Below are 25,953 nucleotides of genomic sequence, written 5' to 3'. Positions count from 1 at the left end.
TGGCAAAGTGAATTTCTGTACCACTATGGATTGGTTAACAAGGATTTTGTAAGTGCACTTCATCACAAGACAACCACATAATTTTATAGAGCTGGTTGCAGTATGTTGGGGAAACGCTGAAGAGCGTAACTTCCCCACCATCCTGAGACACCCATTATGACACTGTTTCCGATGACGATTGCAGTTGTGTTATTTTTCTGTATCTGTTAACCTATGTGCACCATGCATGTTATGATGTTTGGGCTAGAACAGCCCAAAACACCCACGAAATGAAGTAGATCAATGGCTGACAATGACGCACACTCATTCTGGGCATCTAAAAAGAGTACTGCAGTTGCGCTCTTTGGCGCTTCGCTTTTGGTTCCAGCGGTAAAATTGGCCGCATTTCATCACTCTATACAAATTACCGATAGCCGCTTTTTGGAAATCTCAGAGTGGCAATGAGCTCTTTGCATGAAACACTTCAAATTTACCACTTGACCCGACCGCCTGTCACCTATAATTGAAAGGTTAATTATTTCAATTTCTATAACAACTGCAAAGAATGTCTAGTCCTCTTAAGATGTCTGCCGCCACAGAAAAAGTAATGCCGAATGTAGCGAGCAAATATCGCAGTTCCCTTATCCTTAACGTTTTGGGACACATTTCTGGAAACAGAGTATATACAATGGCCCCTGAACCACATCAAAAGAAAGCCCCAAGCAAAACACCTACCTAGCAGCGCCCATGCGGCCTCGCTGTCGAGGTGACGTGGGCGGTGATGGAACGTCAAACAGGTCTCCGTTGGGTGAGAAGTACAACGCCGAGTCTTGGAAGCGAGCGGGAAGCCGGATTGGCCGACGGCTGCGGGTGCTCTGAGTAGACTCAGTCGGTGAAGCCGGAATTGCGGGAATCGACAGTGCCTTCACCTTGAGCTTGCGAGGTGTCTTGGACATGTCCACAGTGCTCTCCTTTGTCACCGCTGCCTTAATCAGAGGTCTGCCCTTCTTAACCACACTTGCTCCCTTCGGTGTACTGGCTGTATGCTGTAAGGCAAGATGTTACAGTGAGTAGTATTAAACTTAATAAATTCCTGGAGTTTTGCTTGCCAAAACTAGGACACGATTCCGAGGTACCCTGTAGTGGGGGGACGACGGATTAATTTTGATCCCCTGGAGTTCTTTAACATGCGCGAGTGCATAGGGGTTTTTCGCATTTTCCCCCACTGAAATGCGGCTGCCATGGCCGGGAATCAAACCTGTGCCCTTGTTCTTAACAATGCAACACCAAAGCCATTAAGCCATCATGACGAGTGGTTACAATGATGATACAATACAGTTAAACCTTGACACAATGAACCTCGACTTAACGAAGTCCTCGATATAACACATTATGCCATTTCCCAATTTTGATTTCACTGACAACTATGCATTGTTTCTCGCCATGTAACCAAGTGATTTTGGCACTAGGTCTCGATATAACGAAGTTTTCAGCTATTCCCAAGCCTGCCTTGCTACCACCCCAGTCGACCACCTGACTTGGCACGCCAGGGACCTGTGCGTCAACCACTCCTGGATTTTTAGCCAGGAAACCGAATTGTACCTTTTTATTTAACTTATGCCGTAGGGCATACTGGCACCAATAAAAAATAATAATATTACTAAAAATAAAAGCATTTACTTGGGACCTCTGAGAAGTAACGTCCCCATAAATCTAACGAAAGTCAACCAAGGCAGAGTTCACCTGTAACATGTCCTCTTGCCTGAAACGTTGAAGTAGCAGAACTACCATCATGCGCGCTTTCTGCATTCAAATCGTGCATGCAGGAAACACTGCTGCACCATCTCTTGTGGCCATGCAGTGCAAGACCTTTTACACCGGTGTTGCGGAGTTGCCACTCGGAAATTGGAAGACTCTGGAATCATTCCACATTTTGGCGACCCCGGAATGGAATGGGAATGGAATTAAGCACCTTCTGCACGGAATAGAATGGGAATGGAATTACGTCTTTTTTTTCTGAAAATAGAGCACGTTTTCGTCTACGCGCTGTTTTTCAAACTTCAAACATTAGTAAGTCAGAGCCACGAATTTAACAATAAAGCAGTATTTCTAAAATGGCTTGGCTGATTACAAGCACGGTACATTTATAAGCAACGCGCCTACTACAATTCTGTCCTTATATAAACTGTCTTGCTCCGAAGTCTGTCTCTATTCTTCGGGTAACCGCGGCTCTACGACGTTGGTATCCGTCGTGCGGAACTACGGCGGCGGCGTACCTCCCCTTACGCCTTGTGATTATCTTTCCCACAGCGGCGACCCGGACGCCTGCTGTCTCCTCACCCTTCACTTCTTTATTTTTTATGCGTCCGTCACTGTCGGCGGCTCGGAGGCATATTCGAAGAAGCGCTTCTCTCAGTTGTGTTGCGTACTGACGCTGGCGCGATGCTCGTGTTCACTGCAAGCTTTCGTATACCAGCTTGCGCGCCATCTCACATCAACCCCCCCACCCCCACCCTTTTGCAATACTGTCCCCCTTGTCTAGACACATGCGCGCCTTTGCCCAAAACTCTTGTCGGCGAAAGTCTGTAGCTCAGCGCAGCACACAGTCGTACAGTCGAGCCCGACTATATCGAACCCGTTTATATCAAATTATCCCGTATATCGAACAATTTCTGAACACGGTATATTTACATTGAGAATATGTAGCAAAAGTTACTGTTACATTGAACGAAAATAGCAACGACAACCGATATATCAAACTCCATGTGCCTCAAAAGTGCCCCAGCAAGTTGGCTTTCCCTCGCGGTGGCGGGGAAAATTGCCGGCGCCACCCTAGAAAAAGTGGTTTAGACCCGGCTGTGCACAGGCGAACACCCCCCTGCAAAAAATGATCCTGGCCTGCTCGCAGCGCTTACAGCCAATCATAGGCCGTCGTGCTTTCTTCGAGGCGCGGAGGTGGTACAAGTGAGCGCCATTTTTTCTTTCTTTATGCTTGCGTGCCTGCTGCTGCCTCTTTTCCTCGAGTCCTCATTCAGCGTGGTCCGTGCTGGTGGTGTTGCCTGTTAGCGCTCTGTGAACTTTCTTGGCGCGCTGTCGTCATGGCTTCTGCAAAAAGGCAGACTTTGCCGTTCGCCGCGAAACTCGAAATCATAAATCGAGTCGAGCGCGGTGAGAAGTCTGACGTCGCCGCCACGTACGGATCGACATTCGACGAGTTCGTTAGTGCGGACGATGATGTCGACATCATGGGCCAGCTACAAGATGAGGACTACGTTGCAGACGTCGTACCAACCACGAGCCAAAGCGACAGCAATAAGGAAATTGACGCTGGACCGTTGCCTACATCCTCCGAAGTGATTAATGCACTTGCGTTGGTCCGGCGCTATTGTGTGAATATGGAAGGCTGCTCCGACTCATTGGACAACGTGGAGGCGTGCGTGCTGTCGCAGGCAGCGAAGTCGTTGAAACAGAAGAAAAATTGGGCGATGCTTAAGCTTCACCTTTAAGAGTTGAACGCGATAGCAATATCCTGCCCCTAGTGCGCACTTCGAACACTACGAGTGTTTAACAGAATGCGCAATGAGGTGTGTGCCTTATGTAATGGGTAGCATGCTTTAAACCAGGAGCATTTATGCACGAGAACCTTTTTCGAAGCTGCGATGCACCCACTACGTGGTCTTAAGGGAATACGTGCAGTGATGTGTGTGCCTTTTGTAATGGGTGGCTGTCTTTAAACCACCAAGTCATTATGATATTGACGTGGTGTGACACCCGATGGGCAATGTACGCTTGTACCACGTAATATTACTGCCATATTACATCTCGTACTGTGACACCTGTATACAGGACGCGTATTTTTGGGAAGCATGAAAGTTACTTTCAGTGCATCTCTAAGCAGAGGTGTGGCTGTGTGGTAGAATACCTGCTTGCCACGCAGACGGCCTGGGTTCGATTCTCACTCGGACCCAACATTTTTATTATTTATTTTATTTGCAGCTTTTTCGATTTTTCGGTCATGGACAAGATGATTTTTCGCTCACAACCAACGACGCCGACAGCGGAATTTCTGCGATACGAGCTCTTTAACGCTATCGCGTTAAAATCCAGGACTATTTTGTTCCAGAGTAGGGAGTACTTTTCTTATAGGCATGTGCCTTTGTGTCATCAAATTCCATAGCAGGCCTATATCGAATTATGCCATATATCGAACTAATAAACGTTTTTTGGCGAGTTCGATATACCCGGGTTCGACTGTACACGATGAACTGTGTGCCCTCTCCCTCCGTAGAAAGAGAAAGAGAGAGAATAAACTTTTGACAGCAATGGTTCAGGTAGCCAGCCGAAGCAGGAGAGCCCACGTAACCATGGGCACGGCGGCGCCTCCCCGAGTCCCGACGCAACGATTCGCGCTGAAGCGAACCCCCGTTCGCCCTGTTTTAAGGTGGGGGGCCCAGGTGGTGCCGGTACGGTGCTGGTACTTGTTGGCTGCTAGAGAAGCACTACCATAATGCACTACTACACTGGCTTCTGCACCCAGCGGCTCACGCACGCAGTAAGTCCACCAACATGGCATGTTGGTGACAATTTTTTAAAATTACCCGCGAAAACAAACAAGCTGTAAGCTTTGCTCCGAAACTATACATGCTGTAGTCGGAGTTTCGTCTAATCTGATTCGGCACCTAAAAAGAAAGCACGAACGTGGCTACACGCAACGAGAAAAAGGGCTGGCATGCCAGCCAAAGATAACGTCCACCTTCACTGCTGGATGCAGCTCTGTGCCTCTTCATCGAAAGGCTGCTCTTGATGACGCCATAATCAACATGGTTTGCACTGACATGGAGCCCTTTCGTGTTGTCGAGAGGAAGGGATTCCTGCAATTCGTAACGGTAAGTTTGACAATATTATAAGCCGCCTTTCATCAAAGTAACTGCTTTGTATTCTTTCAAATCCAGGTCGCTGTCCCGGGCTACAAGTTGCCATCGTGGGATGACCTCAGAGAGAAGTTCCTACCCAGGAAAGTGTGGCATCGGAGACTACCATCATCATCACGAGCAAGCATCACGGCTCGCCGGCTGCGTGTTCGGCTCGGGACGCTCGCGCTACGAGTGAACTCGGGTGTGCTTTTGTTCCATGCTGATGTGGAATAAAGTGCCACAGATGTTTCGTTAATTGAGTGGCGTGCTTCATAACAGTGGCGACGAAGACAACGAGGACTTCAACGAGTCCTGGACCCGCAGAGCCATGAGCGTGGGACGGCCACCAGTGTTTGAGGGAACGTGGTCAACGTTCCGAGTTCGCCTCGAAGCATACTTCGAAGCGCAAGACATCACGGACGCGACAAAGCGACGAGCGGTGTTAGTGGCCTCGCTACCGGACAGCGCGATTCGAGTGATCCAGGGACGTTGCCATCCGAGGCAAATCAACGCACTCAACTACGACGACGCCGTAAAGCACCTCGAAGAGTACTACGCCCCGGAAGTCAACGAAATAGCGGCAAGTTATGCTTTCTTCACGCGATCACAGCAAGAAGGAGAGAGTGTACAGGAATTTATTGCAGAAATAAGGCGGCTAGCAGAAAAGTGCAATTTCGGATCGTCTCTCGAACGCATGCTGCGAGACCGAATCGTGTGTGGAGTCTTGGATGAAGATGTGAGACGACATCTGCTGATTTTGAGGAAGCTGACGCTTACGGAAGCAGAGGATTTCGTTATCTCAGCCCAGAACGCTGCCGCTAATGCTAGAACCATGCAATCTGCGGATCAGAGTACCATCCACTTCACGCGGCCGCAGAACCGGCCAAGAAAAGGGCAACCGAAGGCCGAACGCATGACATCTTGCCAGAGGTGTGGTAGTGAAGCTCACTCGAACGAGCAGTGCTATCACGTCCGTACGATATGCCGCCGGTGCGGTAAACGAGGGCATCTCGCTCGAATGTGCCCAGGACAAACTCAGTGGAAGCCCCGTGGTGCTTACGCCCTGTCGGCAGCATCTGATGACAGCTCGGGAGATGAGAAGAAACTTTACACACTAGTGGCTCATAAAACGACTGATGGCCGCATGGTTAAGCCAATTTTCAAAAAAATCACTTGGGATGGTGTGCCTGTTAATATGTTGATCGATACGGGGTCCCCCGTGAGTGTTATCTCAATGAGCCTGTTCAAGCAGAATCAAAGCAGATGGCCGCCTCCAAGCAGCACCACTCTTAGACTGTCGTGTTTTTTGGGAGAGCTTCCAGTGGTTGGAGAACTGCACATGAAAGCAACCTGTGAGGGACACGACATACAGGGTACCCTGGTTATCGTCGATACTCCTGGACCAGCGCTGTGCGGAAGGGACACGATCAAGGCGTTTAACAACTGTGGAGTGGCCATGATGATTCCAAATTTCGTCGCAAACCTCAACACGCGCAAGGAAGACCGCACAAGCCAGCAACTTCAGACCTTGCTCAAGGAGTTCGAAGATGTGTTTTCGCCAGGTTTAGGATTATACAAAGGTCCACCTGTGAAGCTGATCTTGAAAGAAAACGCCACGCCCCGCTTTTGCAAAGCACGTACGGTGCCATATGCTTTGACGACCAAAGTGTCCGATGCTTTGGACCGATTAGTGGCAGACGGCGTTATATCACCGGTTATGGCAGCAGAATGGGCGACGCCGGTGGTTCCAGTAGTTAAAACTGATGGGTCCATTCGACTGTGTGGCGATTTTCGGCTGACAGTGAACGTGGCCACCGTGACTGAGCAGTACCCATTACCTCGTGTGGACGACATCTTCGCAAGACTGAATGGCGGTGAAGTATTTAGTACACTGGATTTGACTCAAGCGTACAACCAGCTGCCCCTGGATAACGAGTCCAAGAAGCTGACTGTCATAAACACTCACAAGGGCCTATTTTGCTTCAATAGGCTTCCTTTTGGAATTAGCTCAGCTCCGGCCATCTTCCAGAGGCATATGGATTCCCTGTTCAAGGATCTTCCGGGTGTACAAGCCTATCTGGATGACATCATAGTGGCCGAAAAGCGCAATGACACTTCATTGCTAAAGCAAGTCCTGCAGCGCTTACGTGACTATGGGCTCAGACTAAACATTAAGAAATGCAAATTCAGACAAGAAGAAGTCACCTTTCTTGGACATCGAGTCGATGCTAATGGGCTCAAACCGAAGGACGACAACATTGAAGCAGTTCTCCAAGCACCGGTCCCCAAGTCGGTGAGCGAACTGAAATCTTTCTTGGGCTTAATCAACTATTACGCCAAATTTTTGCCGAACCTTTCCACAGTACTGGCCCCATTATACAATCTGCTAACTAAGGGGGCTACGTGGAAATGGCAACAGGTACATGAGGAAGCGGTTCGAAAGGTTAAGCAGGCCATACAAGCGTCAAAGTTTTTGACACACTTTGACCCTAACAAACCTTTGAAGTTGGAATGCGATGCTTCACCTGTAGGAGTGGGGGCAGTACTTTCCCATCGCATCAATGGCACAGACTATCCGATAGGATTTCGCTCCAGAACTCTGTCCAAAGCAGAACGAAACTACTCCCAGCTAGAAAAGGAAGCGTTGGCCCTTGTATTCGGCGTGACTCGATTTAAGGACTACTTATATGGCAATCACTTTGTTTTGGTGACCGACCATAAACCCCTGACGGGTTTGTTTAACCCAGGAAAAGCCATTCCTCCCATGGCTGCGGCAAGGATTCAGAGGTGGGCACTTCTCTTGGACAATTACCATTACACATTGCAGTATCGCAGGGGAACAGAAAACTCGAATGCTGATGCCTTAAGTCGCCTGCCATTACCAAACAAACTACACGATACCAGCACAGAAGATCCGCCAGAGTATGTCCTGTACTCGGAATGCTTGGAGAAAAAGGCGATTAGTGTCAGAGACGTGGCACATTTTACAGAAACGGATCCTTTGCTGCAGCAAGTGAAGTTTTGGATCAAGAAAGGCTGGCCGAAATTTTTGTCTGAAGAGCAGATCCGCTTCCGGCCATACTTCAGTAAGAAGGCTGAACTCACGTACTACCAAGACTTAGTCTACTGGGGACACCGCATCGTGCTTCCCACCGCTCTAAACCGACGTATCTTGGACTTGCTCCATGAAACGCACCCAGGCATGGCGACCATGAAGAACATTGCAAGATCCCTGTTTTGGTTTCCGGGGCTAGACGGTGAGATCGAGCGATTGGTGCGGGAGTGTCCTGCTTGCGTACAGGCTGCAGCGATGCCTCCAGCGCAAACACCTGTACCATGGCCCACGACGGGAGAGAAATGGAGCCGGCTGCACGCTGACTATGCTGGTCCTATTGAAGGACACATGATACTGGTAGTCGTGGATTCCGAAACGAAGTGGATAGAAGCAGTCCCAACGAAATCTGCAACAGCAGAAGTGACAGTGGAGGCTCTCAGGGCGATGTTTGCAAGGTTCGGTCTACCTCGTACTCTTGTGACGGATAACGGACCTCAGTTCACGGGCTTCCACTTCCGCAATTTCCTGGCTCAGAACCAAGTAAAACACTTGACTACAGCGCCCTATCATCCACAATCAAATGGTTTAGCGGAGCGGGCCGTAAGAACGTTGAAGGAAGGCTTGAAGAAAAACTATGAAATTCCGCTGCAAACTCGAATATCTAGACTTCTGTTCCGTTATCGCCGTACGCCAGTGAAGGAGGGCAAGTCACCAGCGGAGCTCTTGCTGGGATATCAAATAAGAACAAAACTCGACTGCATTATGCCGACCACCGAGGCCGTGAAAGCAAAGCCGTGCAATGAACGTGAACAGCGATGGCAGGCTGGACAGCGTGTTTGGACTCGAACTTTTCAGCCACGCAAAAAGTGGATACCAGGTATCGTGCGTGACCAGCAGGGAAAGCGCATGGTCACAGTGGACACGACTCAGGGAACGGAACGGCGGCATTTTGACCAAGTGCGACGGCGGGACGTTACGGTCGACGAATCGTGCGACACCGACACGCTATCGCCCCGTCAAGAGCTTTCGGGCGAAAGCGCAAGCGATTCGCTGACTCCGGCAACTCAACCTTTGCGGCGCTCAACGCGACAGCGCCGTCCTCCAGATCGTTTGAACTTTTAAGAAGGGAAGAAGCTGTGGCATCGGAGACTACCATCATCATCACGAGCAAGCATCACGGCTCGCCGGCTGCGTGTTCGGCTCGTGACGCTCGCGCTACGAGTGAACTCGGGTGTGCTTTTGTTCCATGCTGATGTGGAATAAAGTGCCACAGATGTTTCGTTAATTGAGTGGCGTGCTTCATAACAGAAAGTATCAGTGCTAAAGACCAAAATGTCATCGTCTTTGATGGGAGCGGAGTACGTCTGTATTGCACTAGTCATGTGGAAATCTTTGTCTATGGAGAGCTTCCTGGCTGTCGAAGCAACATTCTTGGACAGCGACTTCGCGGCTCACCATATCATGCTCAAATTAGTCATGTAGGCCCGAGTACATGTTTTTTCGAAGTCAAAGGCCACAACGCATTCTATAGGTCCACCTTTAGTTAGCTAGAGCCAAGGATAGGGGTGGTGTAAAAGTCTGAATGATCTGCCAATTTGTTAAAGAGAAACTGAGGCATAAATTAGTGTACAAACAAATGCATTATCCCAGCAGATACTGAAGGGAGAAACAAATTATCCCAGTGTTCCGTATTCTATGCAAAGGCACAAGGTGCCCAAGCGGTGCACTGTTTCAATTAATCACAGCAGATCTGGAGGGTTTTCTTCCCCACGAACCAAATCTTAGTTTTCTCCATATTCACGACTGCTCCAGACGCGTGGCAAAACTGCTTAGTCTTTTTAAAACATCCCCATTCGTTCAAACATGCTGACCATGCAGATACTATAGGTAGCCTATAGGTTCCTATGGGAATTGGTAGGGTGGTTGTACTGCACGAGATATGTCACCAAGCAACTATCCCTCGACCTTGGTAATGTGTTTTCAACTTTTGCAGTTCTTAATGCATGTGATGACATCAGCTTTATGGGACGTTCGTTCTTAACTCGATAAAACTATCAAGGTGCCTTTCCTATATTGAGGAATTACAAGAATGGAACTGAACTGCCAGGCCATTCCTGGAGTTGGAATGGGCTAAGTTTTTTCATTTCGAGGAATTGAAAGGAATGGAATTGCGGCAAGTTCTAATTCCCTGGAATGGAATAGGAATGGCGGTGCCCATTCCACAACACTGATTCACACACAGGAGCCACATTCTGATCTTGCAGTCTTTAAGAAGGTTTTTTGCGGCAACGGGACAAGTAAGTAGCAAATCTCTGAAAACATTTCGCGTATTGTTTGACTACTGTTTGAGTATGGTGCATGCTGTAGGCCTTCTGCTCAGCCTACATCCGAGGCAACATTTTTTTTTTTGGGCTTTGACATCACATTATTACATGACATTATTAGGGACATTATTCAAAAGTCGGTCTAGAATCCTGGCCAGCTTAGATTCGACTCAGCAATAAAAAAGCGTTATAAATGAGGCAGAAAGCATATAAAACACTTGCTGCCCTCACCGCTTGTGTCGTTTTCTGCCCAGCAGTGGCTGGTGAAGGAGTCCCCGGCTTGCCAGAGGTAGTCGACGTCTTGCGACGTGTGCCGTCTTCAGCTGGCGAAAGCGCCCGTGCAGCCGCAAGGGCATCGTGCTGGTCCAGTTGCGGGCACACAAAACAAGGCTCCACAGGCAAAGCAACTGTGAGTGGCCGGCTACACTGCGTGCTCGCGAGAAGCGCCTGAAGCAGCCGCTTCTGCTCACTGGTAAACTGGGTCTCGGGCACGATCGGGTAGTCACCGCTGTCTTCGTACGCGACGTAAGGCAACGGCTCCTCGGCAGGCAGGGGGGCGGCTGCAGCAGTTTTCTTTGTGGTCGCAGTGCCAGTAGATTTTGAGGGTGTCACGGGGTTGGCAGCGCACTCCCTCTTCTTTGAAGTCTCTTTTGGGGTACAGGGCTCCTTCGGGGTAGAGGCCTCCTTTGTGGTAAAGGCCTCCTTAGTGGTAGAAGCCTCCTTTGCAGTAGAGGGTTCCTTCCTTTTGGCCCCCTCCTTGGGCGCAGCAGCAGCCTTGTTCAAGGAAGAATCCGGTGTCACCTGGCCACCACGTAACCTGCGGCTTGTCATTGCCAGGAAAGGCGGGTCTTCCTCGGCTTCTGTCTTTACACGTTTTGCCGGAGGCTGGAGAAAAAAAAGAAAAGAGAAAAGTCATTAGGACAAGGACAAAGATGTACATATGCGCTTGCAATTTAGAGTGAGGGGCCCTGGTCATTTGGCACATGTAGCATTTTGGACATAAACCAAATGTCAAGTTGGTTTCATGAACCAACAACTGCGATCAACAACTTAGCTCCCCTACTTCTCTAGTGACAAATCTTTCTCACTGTAGGCTGTAATCAGCATTAGGTGTCCCCGAGAGAGGCAGCTTGAAATGCCCTCAAGCTGAGTGGGTGCGGTAGAAGTTCCTTTAGTGCAAACGGTGGCACAGAAGTACAAAATTAAGTAGCCACTCTTATAAAGAAAAAGAAATTTTGAGAATCAAGACCAAAATAAGGGAATTGTCAAACTGTTCAGAAATAAGGCCTTAAAGCGCTGGAGTCGTAGCTAGCTTAGGCCAGTCTGTTCTCTTTATCCGTCACACTTTCCACCCCAAAAAAACGCCAGGCCTGCGCGGAAAGCTCAGCACAGTCACAGCGAAAGCTCGAAGAGCGGCATTTCTAGAGACCGTTATAAACTCTCTTGTGGCTACTAATACAACTACACTAGCAACGTACCCACTACGCCACAAATCATAATTTTTGTGAAGTTGGGAAGCACCCACCGCGACATTACTCGTCATTCTGCGGAGAAGCGAGGTACCATCTTTAAGGCATTATGTGCAGTTTCTTGATGCGACAGCTGATGACGATGAAGAATTATGACTGAGCCTTTTGTAATGGGTTGGAAGCTTTAAGTGACCCACTAGTTACGTAATTCGCATTGTATGAAGCCTGGTCGTTATTTCACTCTCCCACCACGCTTCATAACATAAGCTAACGTGAGAAAGAGATAGAGAGAGGGGAAATAACTTTATTGAGACCCTGAGGAAATGGATCATGGGAGCCTCATGGGCTTCCTTAGCAACCAATAGAGGTGCACTTGCGAGGAATCCACTACGCTATAAATCACAATTTTTGTGAAGTAAGGAAGCAGCCACTACACAAGTTTTCGTCATTCTGCGCAAAACCGTGGTACCTGCTAAACACCTGTAAGGTATTATGTGCACTTTGTTGATGCTATGGCTAATGACGATGAAGAAGTATGGCAGAGCCCTTCGTGATGGGTTGGAAGCATTCAACAACTCACTCGTTGTGCAATTCGTGTTGTGTGACACTTGGTTGTTATTTTACTCTTCTACCACGCTACATTACATATGTTAAGGGGGGACATGGTTTTTAGAGCTAACACAGGTTATTTCTTGGCCAAATTAGATGAAACTGCACTGCTTTGTTCAGTTTTTTTAGCTTTATTTAACTATCCAGTTATATTTCACACAGGTCAATTATTTCCAGAGATAATTAGTAATCTCATTCTATTGCTTGCTGAAACAATAAAAAATTATCTATGCAACATAACATCATTATAAACCCATATATAGATACCAGAAAACCTAAGGAGAGCAACGCTGCAAGCTGATTGGAAATCGAACAACTACTTCTCAATTTACAGCACTAATGAGTTCATGGCCTACACCTAGCCAAAAACAAGAAAATTTTAAACTAATATAAAAAAATTGGAATGCAGATTGAAAATCTGCTTGCAGCATTGCTTTTTATGCACATTTAGCTAGGTTGTGCAAAAAGAATTGTAGCTCTAGCTGTCCTAGGTCGACTTTTACAGAAGAAGCAAACAAGGGAAACGGCCAAAATCCATGTTTTGAGAAAATGAGCAAAAAACGTTAAAACTTTATTTAGCATTACAGAATGAAAAATATCAAAGGCACACATACTTTTAGTGATTAATATGCACCAGGCATATAATCAGACTGATTGTTAGCATGAGCATGCCTTTTCTTCAAGTTCTGCTGCAACGAGGCCGCTTATCAGTTCAATGACGGTACTGACGCCAATATGCGACGAGTGTCCGCGCGTCATCCACGATCCGTCGTATGACACGGCGATGTTTCCCGGGTTGTCCACGTTGAGTTCCGCGTAGATGTCGCGAACCGAACTCGCGCACTCACTCATGAGTTTCGAGGCAGCAAGAGTAGCGGCAGGTGTTAGCTTCTTCTTCACGTACACCTGCCACGTTTTCGTGTGGAGGCCGCGACGCGATATGTTCATCATTGCAAATATGTCGTTAAAAGCAGTCTGCCTGTTGCCAGTAGCCTGCACTGGGCGGGTGGCGAGCACGTTTACTGTGAATGGACTTATTTTCTGCTGTCCGTCGACGCACGGCGACCTCCACTTTGACGACCCGTCACCGCAGTTCACACACTAGCTCAAGCTTGACGGCAAGGCCGTATTCCCGCTCGCCTCTCCTGATCTCGGTGTCTCCGTTGTAAATCTTGCACTTTAAATGCGATATTATCAAAGCATTTACCGCCTCCAAGTCCAGGATGGTGAAGATCGTTTTATCAGATGGGGGACCCGCGGCGTCCGCGCGTTTAGCGTGTATCCACACAACGGACTTATCCGCGGACATCTCGTCCGCGGACGATCGTTCCGCCGCCCGTCCGGCTGGAAAGCACATCCAGACGACGGACGAAGCGATTAGACGGACGCGCCGCAGCAAAAAAACATGGCGGCACTGTCTGAAGCGAGAGCTGCCCGCTTCGAATCTTTAAGCTCTTCGCCGCGCATTGCACGGCCTGTTAGTCCTAAACTGACGATTGTGCGGGCTTTAGATTTGTGTCCTCAAGCTTCGCCGGCAACGTATTCATGACAATTTGGTACTGTTTCCGAGCGCCGTACTCGTTTTCTGAGAGCTGTAGGCTTAGCGAGTGCCTCTATTAACAGAACATGAGCTCGGTGATCTGCGGTAGCGCGAGTGCTACCAAATCCCAGAGGTCATAATAATGTGCGAATGCTTGCTTGTTCCTTTTTTCTCTAGATGGCGCGAGCAGTCTGAAAGTCGAAAACGCATTCATCGCTAGCAAAATTATTGAAGGTTTTTATGTTTCCGTCTACGGCGCAGAGTTTCTTTTAAGTTGAAGATGGAGTTCCATACGAGAAAAAGAAAAAAGCAGCGCTTGTTGCCAGACCGATAATGGCACCTTCGGCTAAATCTGTTGTGTTATTCCGCGCGAATCCGAATGCGAAAAAGAGCTTGGCATTTTCCGTCCGCGACGTCCGCGGACGCGCCACGGATGGCACAAATCCGTGACGCGGGGTCACGTGATGCGCCGTCCGCCGCGGAAAAGACGGATTCGGTCCGTCGTGTGGATACACCCTTAGCGATAAGGCTGCGCTTCTGTTCCGTCGCCACAACAGATGAAATCTCTTGCAGCTTCACTTCTGCCTTCTTCTTCTTGTCTTCTATCAGTTGGGGCTGCAGAATTTGTGTGTCGTGACGCACACGGCCGCTTTCCACGACGTTGTCGGCAACTGACGGGCTCGTAGGACTAGCGTCTGTTAGGCCTACCGCGCTGGCGTCGACGGCCGCTGCGAGTTCGTCATCCTCGTTGTTCTGGGTCGTTGCGGGGCGCTTCCTGAAGTTCTCGGCTAGCGATCGCCTCACCCGCTTTCCGAATTTGTGTTTGGTGCGGAACTTCTTGATGACAGGACCCATAGCTGTAGGCAGTCGGCAACACCAGGACAAAATGGCGCATGCTCACGCGCGTCTCGGCGGTGAAGCAGACGCCGGAAACGCCGCTTGGCGAATCGGATGCCTAGATTTTGTCACGTGCCCCAAGCAGCCAATAGAATCGCGCGCTTGTACTTCTCGATGACGCGTTTTTGCTAGAAAACCAATGAGCAAGGCGAGCCAGCGGTGGCGGGAAATTGAAGATGAAAAACGGCTCTTCCAAACGAGATCAAGATGGCCACAATAGCCCGTGTGTACCGGCCACGGTACGGCGCGGAAAGAGCGCGATTTTAGCGTCAATTTGCGCTCAGACAAACCTCATATTGGTGTTACAGATTGATTTTACGGCGGAAATAATGAAAATAGAAGCTACAAACTGAGCACACTTGTGCAAAAATAGATATAGATTCCGAAAATGTCAGCTTCGAAAAGTCGATTTTTTCGCGATTTTCAGCCTTCTAAGACCTGTGTCCCCCCTTAATGTGGTTCCTTCTCGACATGAAGCCTGTATAGGGTCTTTTTGTAGGGATGGGCGAAGAGTGAATTTGAGGTTCGAAGCGAATCCGAAGCGAATAATGATTTGGTCGAATAATTACGAATCGAATAGTTCGAATAGTATTTACCGCATATTGTTAAGAAAAATAAACATTTTTGTCATGACCCTTGCACAATATCTTTAAGGATTGGAACTAGGCATGAGTGAAAGTCATTTTTTTTTGGTTTGAAATCAAGTGGAAGCAGCCTTGAATAGTATAAATATTTGAATAGCAGTAGGGTGCAAGTTACAAGTGGTACAATACAGTACAATTTAAAAATTACTATGCTTAGAGCATATAAGCCCATATAACACGCTTTTAAACTTTAAAAAATATGTACATTTATCCTTGAAGTGTGGCTTCGCGGCAGTGCAGATTTCCCCTGGATGGGTTGTTTCACAGCACAGCAACCAGACGCTGCAGTGAAACCACCTTTACAGAGGGTTATGTGCAGTCAAATGTATACTTATATTCGTTCATTTCGAATACTTCGAAATTTCGAATATTCTAAATTCGTATCGAAGCGGATTCGAATACTGTAATATTCGTTCGAATATTCAAAACGCCCGAATATTCGCCCATCCCTATCTTTTTGCAAAGCAGTTTCAAGCACCGGCATGGCTCTGAGGTAGGATACTGGGCTTCCACGCAGAGGGCCCGGGTTTGAACCTCGTTCCATCCTGGAAATTTTTTCTTGAGTTTTTTTTCTTATTTCGAGCGATAAGTGGTTACGGACACTGGTGGCGGCGGCGGCGAACAACTACGGCGCCAAAAATGGCCTTTGTTGTGATCTTATAACAGCTTTCGCTGTAAAAAAGCAAAGGAGAATCACCTTGGGCAAGGAGTCTTCCCCTGTAGCAGCAGCAGCAATGGGCTTGGATGGAGACGGAGATGGTGCTTCGAGTTCCTCTGCTGCTTTGTCAGTCGCTGCACTGCCCTGCCGCCGGCGTCGCGCAGCAGGAGTTGCACTGGTCTTCCAGTGCTCGGTCCGTGCAACACCTGATGCACGCCCAGTCTCTGCAGCCTGGAGTATTAAAAATTAAAATAAAAATTCTGTGGTTTTTATTTGCCGGAACCACAATATTATTATATGGCATGGAATGGTTGACCACTCTGCAATATTTTCACTACTTCGGGTTCTAAAGGAGTACTGACACGAAAATATTGTCAAAATTTTTTCATTTTGTCAAATGAAAGGCCAAGCCCTCAAGAGGCTAGAAATGCACTAGCAAGTGTGAGCCACCCCGAAAAAGTAATTACAGTATGTTTTTGAAAGCTAGTTTTGGTTCCTACTGTACACTGACGTCACAGCACTGTATGAGCTTCTCAGCTCGTGCTCGCACAAGGTACCGTGACGTTTCCATGGCCACTCATTTCCTGGCTTCATTGGTGAAACACAAGGGGTTCTTTCTAGAGCTGTGCGAATAGCAAAATTTTGGGTGCAAAGCAAATTCGAATATTGAAGTGTGAATGCGAATCGAATAGAATATTTTTCTAATATTTCTAGAATATTTTTCAAATACTTCGAAGCGAAGTGGCAGAAAAAAAAAAGTCAGAGAGGATTCCTCAGCATATCCTTATGAGATAGCAACATGAAAGTGTTTCATTTCACTAGGTTGATGAAGCACTGGCGGGGTGGTGTTTCATAGTTGTCTTATCAACAACGAGGCAATGTAGAGGTCGAATTCTATTTATGTACATGATTTGGTGCAACCAAAGTGTTGCCAGCAACACTTTACACGTGATAGGCAAAGATGCCATTTCCTCAGCCTCTCCTCCTCTTTCAACTTCTATGGAAGCCCAACTGATGTGGCGGACAAGGGTGTGCTCCCTTCAAGTCCGGAGTTCCAAATCTGCCTCGTAGACGTCGATATATAAGAACATCTGAAATTTTGGATGCTAAAATGCTTTGGCTTCCGATTTTTCGGACTTCCTGCCCAAATTTCAGGTCCAAAACAGCATTAACTGAGACCCAACCTCTGCCACATCTTTTATCTCCATGATGGCACCAGCGTTTTCTTGAGTTAGTACATTTGCAACCATAGCAGGGCTTGAAAGGCAGCTTTACCGCAATACCGGGGTGTCATGAGGTGAAGCACATTGAAAACCTAGGGACCACTTCCAATTAGACGTTGACTGTCTCTTGGCAAAGTTCGACCATAACGGAGCTTGAAAGGCAGCTTTGCCGCAATACGAGTGTAATGAGGTGAAGCATATTAAAAATCTGAAGGGGTCACTTTTAATCGGACGTTGACTGTATTTGTTTTTGGGAAGTTCGAATAGTTCGAATAGTAAAATTCCAGGGCGAATCGAATAGCAAACACTATTCGAAAAATATTCGAAATTTCGAATATTCGCACACCCCTAGTAATTTCAAATGGTTTGGTGCCTGACGTCATCACAACTAGCCATACTGGTGCGTGAAGTCACCAGAACAGAATTGACATTGTATCTTGGCGTAACGTAGTGTCGATGTCACCATGTGCGCCATGCGAAAATCGACTTTAACGTCAAAATAAAATAGCTTATCAGCATTCACTGAGCTTCATGCTTACACAAAGCTGTCTCTGTATACACGAGATTTGTATGCCATTCCTTTTCTGTCAGAGCTTTTCTGTCTAAAAAGCTTATTTTTTGAAAATTTGATACTGAATATTTTTTTCTAAAAAGCATGTCATGACTGACAAAAAAAAAAGACATAATGAAGTGTCATAATTATGGTAGAGCACTCTTCCTTGTCTGATGAACTGCTAATCCCGATGTCATCATCTCTATCGCTGTTGCTTCTGGAATCAAAGTAAACTTCGGTATCTGTATAATAGCGGTTGAAAATAAAATGGCGGTTCAAAATAAAAGAAATTGCCAAGCAAGTGCTGCCTCCTGTGAAGCGACACACGAACCAGCTTGGAACCGAACGAGTCTTGTTCAAAACGCTCATGGGGAGATGAATTATCTCAAGCAGACAAGCCACACTCGTCCGAAACGGTTTGGGCACAGTTTGGCAAGGATGAGCTGTACTAGTCCAAAACGGTTAAGCGGTTAATGTGCACCATTTCGACCGTATCAAAATACAGGTGCCATAGTCCAGAATCGAACCAGTGCCCCCGTGATTAGCGGGTGCAGCTTGAAGGGGGCACCAAATACTGTAGTCTTGCTGCATATTTCTTGCATAAGAGCAGCTGCATTTTAATATACTGGAAGCCTTATAGGGTGCGAGTTTTACATAATAGTGGCTTTAGCCAGCCTGCATTAGCCAAGCCTGCTTCAGTGCATCCGTGGATTGGAAATCCTGTGGAATACATAAAACAAGTGCTAAAGCTCAACTCAAATACATACACTGACAATTTTTACCTGATTCTTGATATAATAAGCAACAACGGGGGGGAGGGGGAGGAGGAGTGACAGAAACAAACTGGTGCATGTTTTTATCTACTGTTCCTTAGGGCTGCAACAATGCCACAAACAAATCTGAATGATTGCCAGTGATGTTTTGAGACGTCAGCGATCATACTGGTACCCTTAATTATATGGCGCATGCATGCGCGTGTAATTAAGGGACAGAATGTGCTGTGTCCCACGACAGCTAACAGACCCTTCCTATTTTTAGTACGCTTTTTCGCATGACACCAGTGTATTGCAGCGAAAGTGAGTTAGAGGGGTGGTGCCACCATGCTTATGGCTTGCGCGTTCTTTGCTGCAAGCGTTTCCTATAGCTCCAGGAAGCAAGATGCACGCACCAAGATTTATGTATTCTCGCTAAGTAATTTAATATCGCCTTTTGATGTGGACAACTTTCGGTTTCGGTTTCAGGGCGCCGAGGTTGGGCAGTGACGTAGAAGTGTAGGAGGCTTGGTCACGTGACCACACAAGGCTGTGACGCACTTGGCCAGGAAGCGATCGAAACTCCGTGAGTGATGTAGCAACTGATGCTTTGCCGGTACTATAGTGAACTAGAATATATTCTAGTTCACTACAGCCGTCACGTACGTTGCAGAGGTGGCGGAGGTCCGGAGGTCACTACAGCAGATCTGGTGTGACGTCACTACAACTTTCGTTGCCCATCCTACAGACAGGGGTGGAAGCGGGCTTGAGTGTTTTGGAGCAGCTCAGGGAGCAGGAATAATGCTGTTTTGGAGCAGCTTTGGAGCACCAAAATGTGTGCTTTGGAGCAACGCAAGTTAGTTTTGGAGCAGAATTCTATGCATACTTAACACAAAGTACATATATATATTGTGGGGATTGAGGCTTGCCCGTCGCCATTGCGCGGGTTTTTTTCGCCTATTTCTGCCATCCTCATGTCCGATCATGTCGCTCCCCTCCTCTGTCGTCCTACGGCGCTGGGCGAGCGGGGGTGACGTTAACCCTCCTCACCCCGGCGCCGGATCGCAACGGTGGCGCCACATTCGAGTCTCGCGTGCTCGCGTCTCGCGAGACGTTGCGCGCGGCGGGGGAGTCAGACTCTCTCTGGACCTCGTAGGGTAAGCACGTATTTTCTTTCCCGTCAGTCGGCTCCTTTGTTTGGGCTCGCTCGGACGGAGTTCGCTTACGGTGCCTTGCGCCAGCGGCGAGCGCTTACCTTACGCTGTCCTTTTCCGAACGCTAGCCTGAAGAGCGGTGCGGTGCATTCGCGCGTGGTCTTACTACGCCGAAACCGTACCTATCGAAGCCAACGCGAGCGGAGTTTGCCCTTGCTCGAGCGATCGGGCCCTGTTTTGGTCGCTGATCGTGAGAGCACGCAGCATAGTCGCGAGGGAACGTTTCTCTCAGCAGCGTGTCGCCGTGAGCCCTTTTGCCCGCGGAGACGTGCTAGCGGCACCCTTCGTGTTGTACTTTCGCCCGTGGCGTGGTTAAGCCTGTTTTGCTTCTCCCGCCGCCTTTGGGAGCGGGCGTTGTACTGCGTTTTGTGGAGTTGCCGCAGGCAATAAAGTGTTGCGGATTTCGAGAGCAGTACTGTGTACTTGCCGCGCTACGCTCGGCGCCTTGTTTGCGCTTGAACGTACGTGTGCAGCGGTGCGCTAGTTCACGCGAGGCGACGGCAGACGCGGCCCTGTGGCTCGCTAAGTCCGAACCCACGCTAGTGGCCGTACTCCTGTGAGGTACGTGCACACTACACTGGCGCCCAACGCGGTATCAAAAGCTCATTAAGCTTTTGACTGCTCTTAGCGAGTCAGTACGCCTGTGCGTCTCGGGCTCGCCGCAACATGTCTGCTTCGCGGGATTTTTGTCCGTTGACTTTTCTGGCGGATGCCGCGTTGCACGAGAATGAGGCCAGTGCCTCTGTCGAGGGGCACCTTTGTGCACCCATACGTGTCGCAACCCCCTGTGGGGACGACACAAAGTGCCTGCCAGCTCCCTTTGGAGATGGTGCGTCGTTGCGGACTGGACCCTTTGCCCTACCCGAACGGTGCGCTCAGGCGCCTTCGACTGCTGCAGTACCCTTCGAAATGCGTGGCAGTTCGACGGCACAGCGCTTTCAGTCGGTTCCCTGTGGAATTGACAGGGCGCAGGCTTTGGCCCTTGCCGACTTTTGCCCGCCGTCAGCCGTGCAACCGACAGTTCGAACGCACGCTGAGCAGGCGCCTGTATTGTCGACGGTAGCCGCCCCAAGTGGCGATTATGTTCGACAACAGGCAAATCCCTCTAGGAGCCTCTTTTGCTCTGGGAATGGCGCGCAGGGCGGTGGTCCTTTTGAAACCGCACCACTGATCGAGCTGGGAGACTCTTCACCTTCGCTCGACCGCGCCGCTAACGCACCAACGGCTTCCTGTGAAGCAGGTGCGACGCAGACGCTGCTGCAAAACGCCGTCGAGATGATCCAAGCGCTCTCGGGAGCTGTCCAAACGCTTTCGGCCGTTCCGAAACGCGCCCACCCCGCTGTTATGTTGCCTGTGCCAACATACAGCGGATACGGGGATTTGCTCAGCGCCCGAGACTACCTTGACTCTCTGTCACGTTATCAGAGAGCAATGGGTTTGGACGATCAGGAGGTGCTCGGGCGCGTTGTCCCGGCTGCACTGACTGATACGGCGGCGAGGTGGTATCGGCTTTCCGGTTACCGAGCAACAACCCTCGAGGAGTTCCGCGCGGCCTTTCTGCGCGAATTCCTACCCGCTGACTACGAAAGTAGGATGCGGCGAGAGCTCGAGCTCCGTACACAAGCTCCTGATGAGTCGCTTCAGAAGTACGTACGCGCGATGGATGACCTTTTTTCTATCGCTGAGCCCAGGGCCTCGAACGAGGAACGCGTCGAACGGGTGATTCGGCAGGCACATCCGACCTTTTCGGCATACCTGCGCGGCGGTCGCTTCCGCGATTTGGAGGAGCTGGCCGCTCAGGCAAAGCGCATTCAAGGCGACCTTCTCGCCGCGCGTGCCTATCGCCCGCCGCCGCCAGCCAGCGAGGCGCTTGAGCCGCGCTGCGCATGGCGAGGGGCCGTGCCCCAACAGCAGCCCCACGGCGCTGCCTTTGCGGCTGCCAGTGGCTGCGCGTGGGAGTTGAGCGCTCGCGCTCTTGATCCCTACACGCACGAAAGGCGGGCAGCCTGTGCTGCACCACCTGAAACCCACACGAAGGGACGCCATTTGACCCAACGCAGTGTGGGTGACGCTCGTCGTAACGTATCCTGTGATAACGTGGCGAGCCGATCACAGCAGCTCGAGGCTGCTCCGTCTCGTGAAAGAGACCGAGATGGAGTGCGCTGTTTTCGCTGCCGTGAAAGAGGGCACATAGCAAGGGAGTGCACCGTATCTAGACCTCCTGTGAGGCAGGGAAACGGATTTGCGGGTCGTTCGTGAAGGCACGGGCGACCCAACCTTTGCTTATCCCCTCTGCGTACCGGGCAAGCAGTCTTGCTGGTACGCACGCGCCGTTCATTCTGGTCATTATTGCCGGCCGTGAATTTTCGGCGTTGCTGGACACGGGCGCTAGCGCTTCGTTGTTTGGCGAACAGGTATTGTCCCACTTGCAGAAGCATTCGGTACGCTTGCGGGACTGCCGAATGACATTCACTCTTGCGACAGGCGTGGCCCATTCGGCTGGCGCCCGCAAGGTTGACTGTCAGATGGGGAGATCGAATGAGACGCGCGCGTTTTGTTCATCTCCCAGGGCTCAATGTTCCTGTGATTCTCGGTCGGGACTTTCTTTTGAAGACCGGGATCGTTGTGGACATTGCGAATGGCGGCTATCGTGATGGGCCTTTTTCCCAACTCAAGCCGTTCATCAGCCCTCCGGCGCTTACTGTTGCCTTTGCCCCAGAAACGTCGGAACCGTGCCACGCGGAGAGTTCGGGGTCATAACCCTGCTCAACGCATTCCTCCTCTCACAGTCCCCTTTGGGAACGAGAGGCACGGCACGAACCGTGTCGCGCGCATACTTCGGGGTCATACTCCGGCAGTACGCGCTCGTCGGCTCGAAACCCCCTTTTGGATCGACCGACACGACATGAAGAGGCACCACATCCTTTGATCGCCTGTGCGACTCATTTGGATGATACACAGAAGGCTCGTCTGGCGTCACTTTTACGCCAGTACGATGAGCTCTTCACCGATCAACCGGGCTGCACCGATTTTGTTAGCCACGTGATCGAAACTGGCGACGCGCTTCCTTTGAAGTGTAACCCCAGGCCCGTCAGTCTCGCCAAAAGGCAGATTATCGACGGCTTGCTAGACGACATGCTATCGGCAGGCATTATTCGCCATTCGTCTAGCTCCTGGGCGTCTCCAATTGTGTTGGTGCCTAAGAAAGATGGCAGTCATCGCCTGTGCGTCGACTATCGCCGTCTGAACGGAGTGACTCGTAAGGATGCCTACCCGCTCCCTACGATAAGCTCCATCTTAGGAAACCTGGGCGATGCACGGTACTTTACCACGCTTGACGCCTCGAAAGGTTACCTACAGGTCCGGATGGGTGAGCGTGACCAGTGCAAAACTGCTTTCACGTCCCACAGAGGGTTGTTCGAGTTCACTCGTATGCCCTTTGGTCTTTGCAATGCTCCTGCGACGTTTCAAAGACTCATGGACCGTGTCCTCGGGGAAGCGAAGTGGTCTTACTGCTTATGCTACCTCGACGACATCGTGATTTATTCACGAACCTTCGAAGAGCACTTGGCCCATGTTGCCGATGTGCTTGAGAGGGTGCGGGCTGCCGGGATGACGTTAAATCCCGCGAAAGCCCAATTAGCGCAGACCCGTATTCAGTTACTCGGGTTTACGCTGGGCGAAGGCTCCATTGAGCCGGATCGGGAGAAACTTCGAGCAATCCTCGATTTCCCCGTGCCCAAGGACGTACATGGCCTTCGCCGCTTTTTGGGAATGGTTAACTTTTACTGTTCTTTCATTCCGTCCTGTGCCCGACTGCAGGTGCCCTTGACCAAGCTCTTGGGTAAGTCTGCAGTTTGGCGATGGGGGCCTGAGCAGCAAGAGGCGTTTTGCCGACTGTCTAGCGCCATTGCGGAGACAGCGCAGCTCAGACTCCCCGACCTGACCAGACCGTTCGTTGTTCAGACTGATGCGAGCGATCTGGGATTAGGAGCCGTTCTCCTACAGGAATACGATGGCGTGTTGCAGCCGTTGGCCTTTGCCAGCCGCTCCTTGGTACCCGCGGAGAAAAATTATTCCGTTACCGAAAAGGAGTGCCTCGCCATCGTGTTTGCACTGCGGAAATTTGACGTCTACCTTGATGGGACGAAATTCGTGGTGCAAACGGATCACAGTGCGCTCAGCTGGCTGATGCGGCTCCGTGAGCCTGCGGGCAGGCTGGCGCGCTGGGCTCTCTTGATACAGCACTATGACTTTGCAGTGCAGTATCGAAAGGGGAGCACCAACGTGGTAGCTGACGCGCAATCTCGTGCCCCATTGTCTGCCGAGAACCTTGATTCCGGTGCGACAGCCGCTAGCGGTGCCTTTGCACAAGCACGCGGCGGGGGCGAAACAGCGGCTTCACTGCCGTTCGGCGAAAAGGGCGAGTCCGCATTCGGACGAACCTTGGCTGCTATCCAGGCAAACAGCGCACCGCGAAGCCGGCCAGCGGGTGAGCTCTCCGAAGGCCACGATGCCGAGAGCGAACCCGTGACGCCGACGCAAGCGGCAGTTGCTGCGGTCCTGAGTGGGCGCGATACCAGGTTCCCCTTTGGGAGAATGGGCATCGCTTTCAGCAGACAAGAGCTACTGAAGGCTCAGCAAAGTGATCCAATTTGTCGCGAAATTTGCGACGGTCTCAGGGAGACGGAGCGCCGTTACGCTGCTTGCCCTGCAGCGGGCGCAGATGGGGGGCTGGAACCAGCATGTGTCGCTGAGTCCCCCGCGGATTCATATTTGCTGGACCATGACGGGCTCCTGCTGAAATACGTAGCCACCGATGACGAGTCCATTGATCCGTTTAAGGTGGTTATGCCCAAAAGTCTGAGAGTCGCCCTGTTTCGATCCTCTCACGACGAACCCATGGCCGGTCACCTGAGTGGCTCCAAAGTTTTCGCAAAACTGAGCAAGACGGTGACCTGGCCCGGCATGAAGCGTGACGTTTATCGCTATTGCCGTTCCTGCCACGTCTGTCAAACGGTGAAGTCTAGGGGTGGCAAGCCACCTGGTCTGATGAAACCGATGATTGTCAGTGAGCGTCCGTGGCAAGTGGCCACCTGCGATCTAATGGGACCTTTTCCCAGAAGTAAGCAGGGGTTCATTCACCTCATGGTAGTCGTGGATCACTTTTCGAAGTGGGTGGAATTGTTCCCTCTTCGAAAGGTGACAGCGCGAGCGGTGCTCGAGAAGCTGCAGGAAGTGTTTTGCCGGTTCGGCTTTCCGGAAAGGCTCATCACTGACAACGCTTCGTATTTCACCGCTCGGGTGTTTGGTGTCACGTGCCGTTCCCTTGGAATTGATCACTGCACCACTTCACCCTACCATCCCCAGTCCAATTTGACGGAGCGCGTCAATCGTACGCTCAAACCAATGTTGGCGGCCTTTGCCGAAAGTCAAAGGGACTGGGCAGACCATTTGAGCGAGCTCGCGTGCGCCATTCGAACATCCGAGAGTCGCTCGACTGGTTTCTCGCCCGCCTTCTTAAATTTTGGAAGGGAGTTAGCAAATCCGGTGACCAGTGTCATTCAATGCCAGCTCGGGGATGAGGAGACGCAGCCAGACTGTTCGGCGTACGCGTCAAAGCTTCGGGACCGGCTTTGTCGAGCTTTCTGTAAAGCAAGGCAAAGTTTGGCGTCGTCTAGGGCTCAGCAGAAGGCCCAATATGACCGCAAGCATCGCAACCTAGCATTTGAGGTGGGCGATCTTGTCCTGAAGCGCAACCACGCCCTTAGCGACGCGAGTAAGGCGTTCTCAGCCTCGCTCGCTCCTAAGTGGCTTGGTCCGTACCGAGTGGAGAAAGCTTGGACTCCACTCGCGTACTTGCTGAAAGATCCCATTTCGGGAAAACTCAGCCGTGCCCATATCGCAGACCTGAAAGCCTTTGCATCACGGTCTGACGAGCTCGCGCCAGCCCCCTGTGGCACTTCGCGCAAGCAACGGGGCACACCCGGCGCGGCGGACCGCATTCGGACCCCGCATCGGTATAATCTGAGGAAGCGGTCACCTTTGTGATTTCGCGCCGGACGGCGGACTCTGTTTTCCGCAACCGAAGGCCCTCAGTTACTTTCTAGCCTCAGTATGCTA

The 25,953-nt window shown here is 50.2% G+C and overlaps 1 protein-coding gene across 4 annotated transcripts in view; it reads right to left on the bottom strand.

Moving 5' to 3' along the window:
- The window catches only part of LOC119382830 (mucin-5AC), an 85,160-nt gene that overhangs the window by 26,894 nt on the left and 32,313 nt on the right, over window positions 1-25,953 (bottom strand). For all 4 annotated transcript variants that reach the window (XM_037650697.2, XM_037650699.2, XM_037650701.2 and 1 more), the window contains 3 exons: window positions 16,128-16,319; window positions 10,503-11,156; window positions 715-1,025 (listed from right to left, as the gene is read on the bottom strand). In XM_037650697.2, the coding sequence (XP_037506625.1) occupies window positions 715-1,025; window positions 10,503-11,156; window positions 16,128-16,319 (1,157 nt within the window). The remainder of the gene's footprint in view (window positions 1-714; window positions 1,026-10,502; window positions 11,157-16,127; window positions 16,320-25,953) is intronic.

This window comes from Rhipicephalus sanguineus, chromosome 2 (assembly GCF_013339695.2).
Source record: "Rhipicephalus sanguineus isolate Rsan-2018 chromosome 2, BIME_Rsan_1.4, whole genome shotgun sequence".
Lineage (NCBI taxonomy): Eukaryota > Metazoa > Arthropoda > Arachnida > Ixodida > Ixodidae > Rhipicephalus > Rhipicephalus sanguineus.
This window is presented reverse-complemented; position numbering and strand designations above follow the sequence as displayed.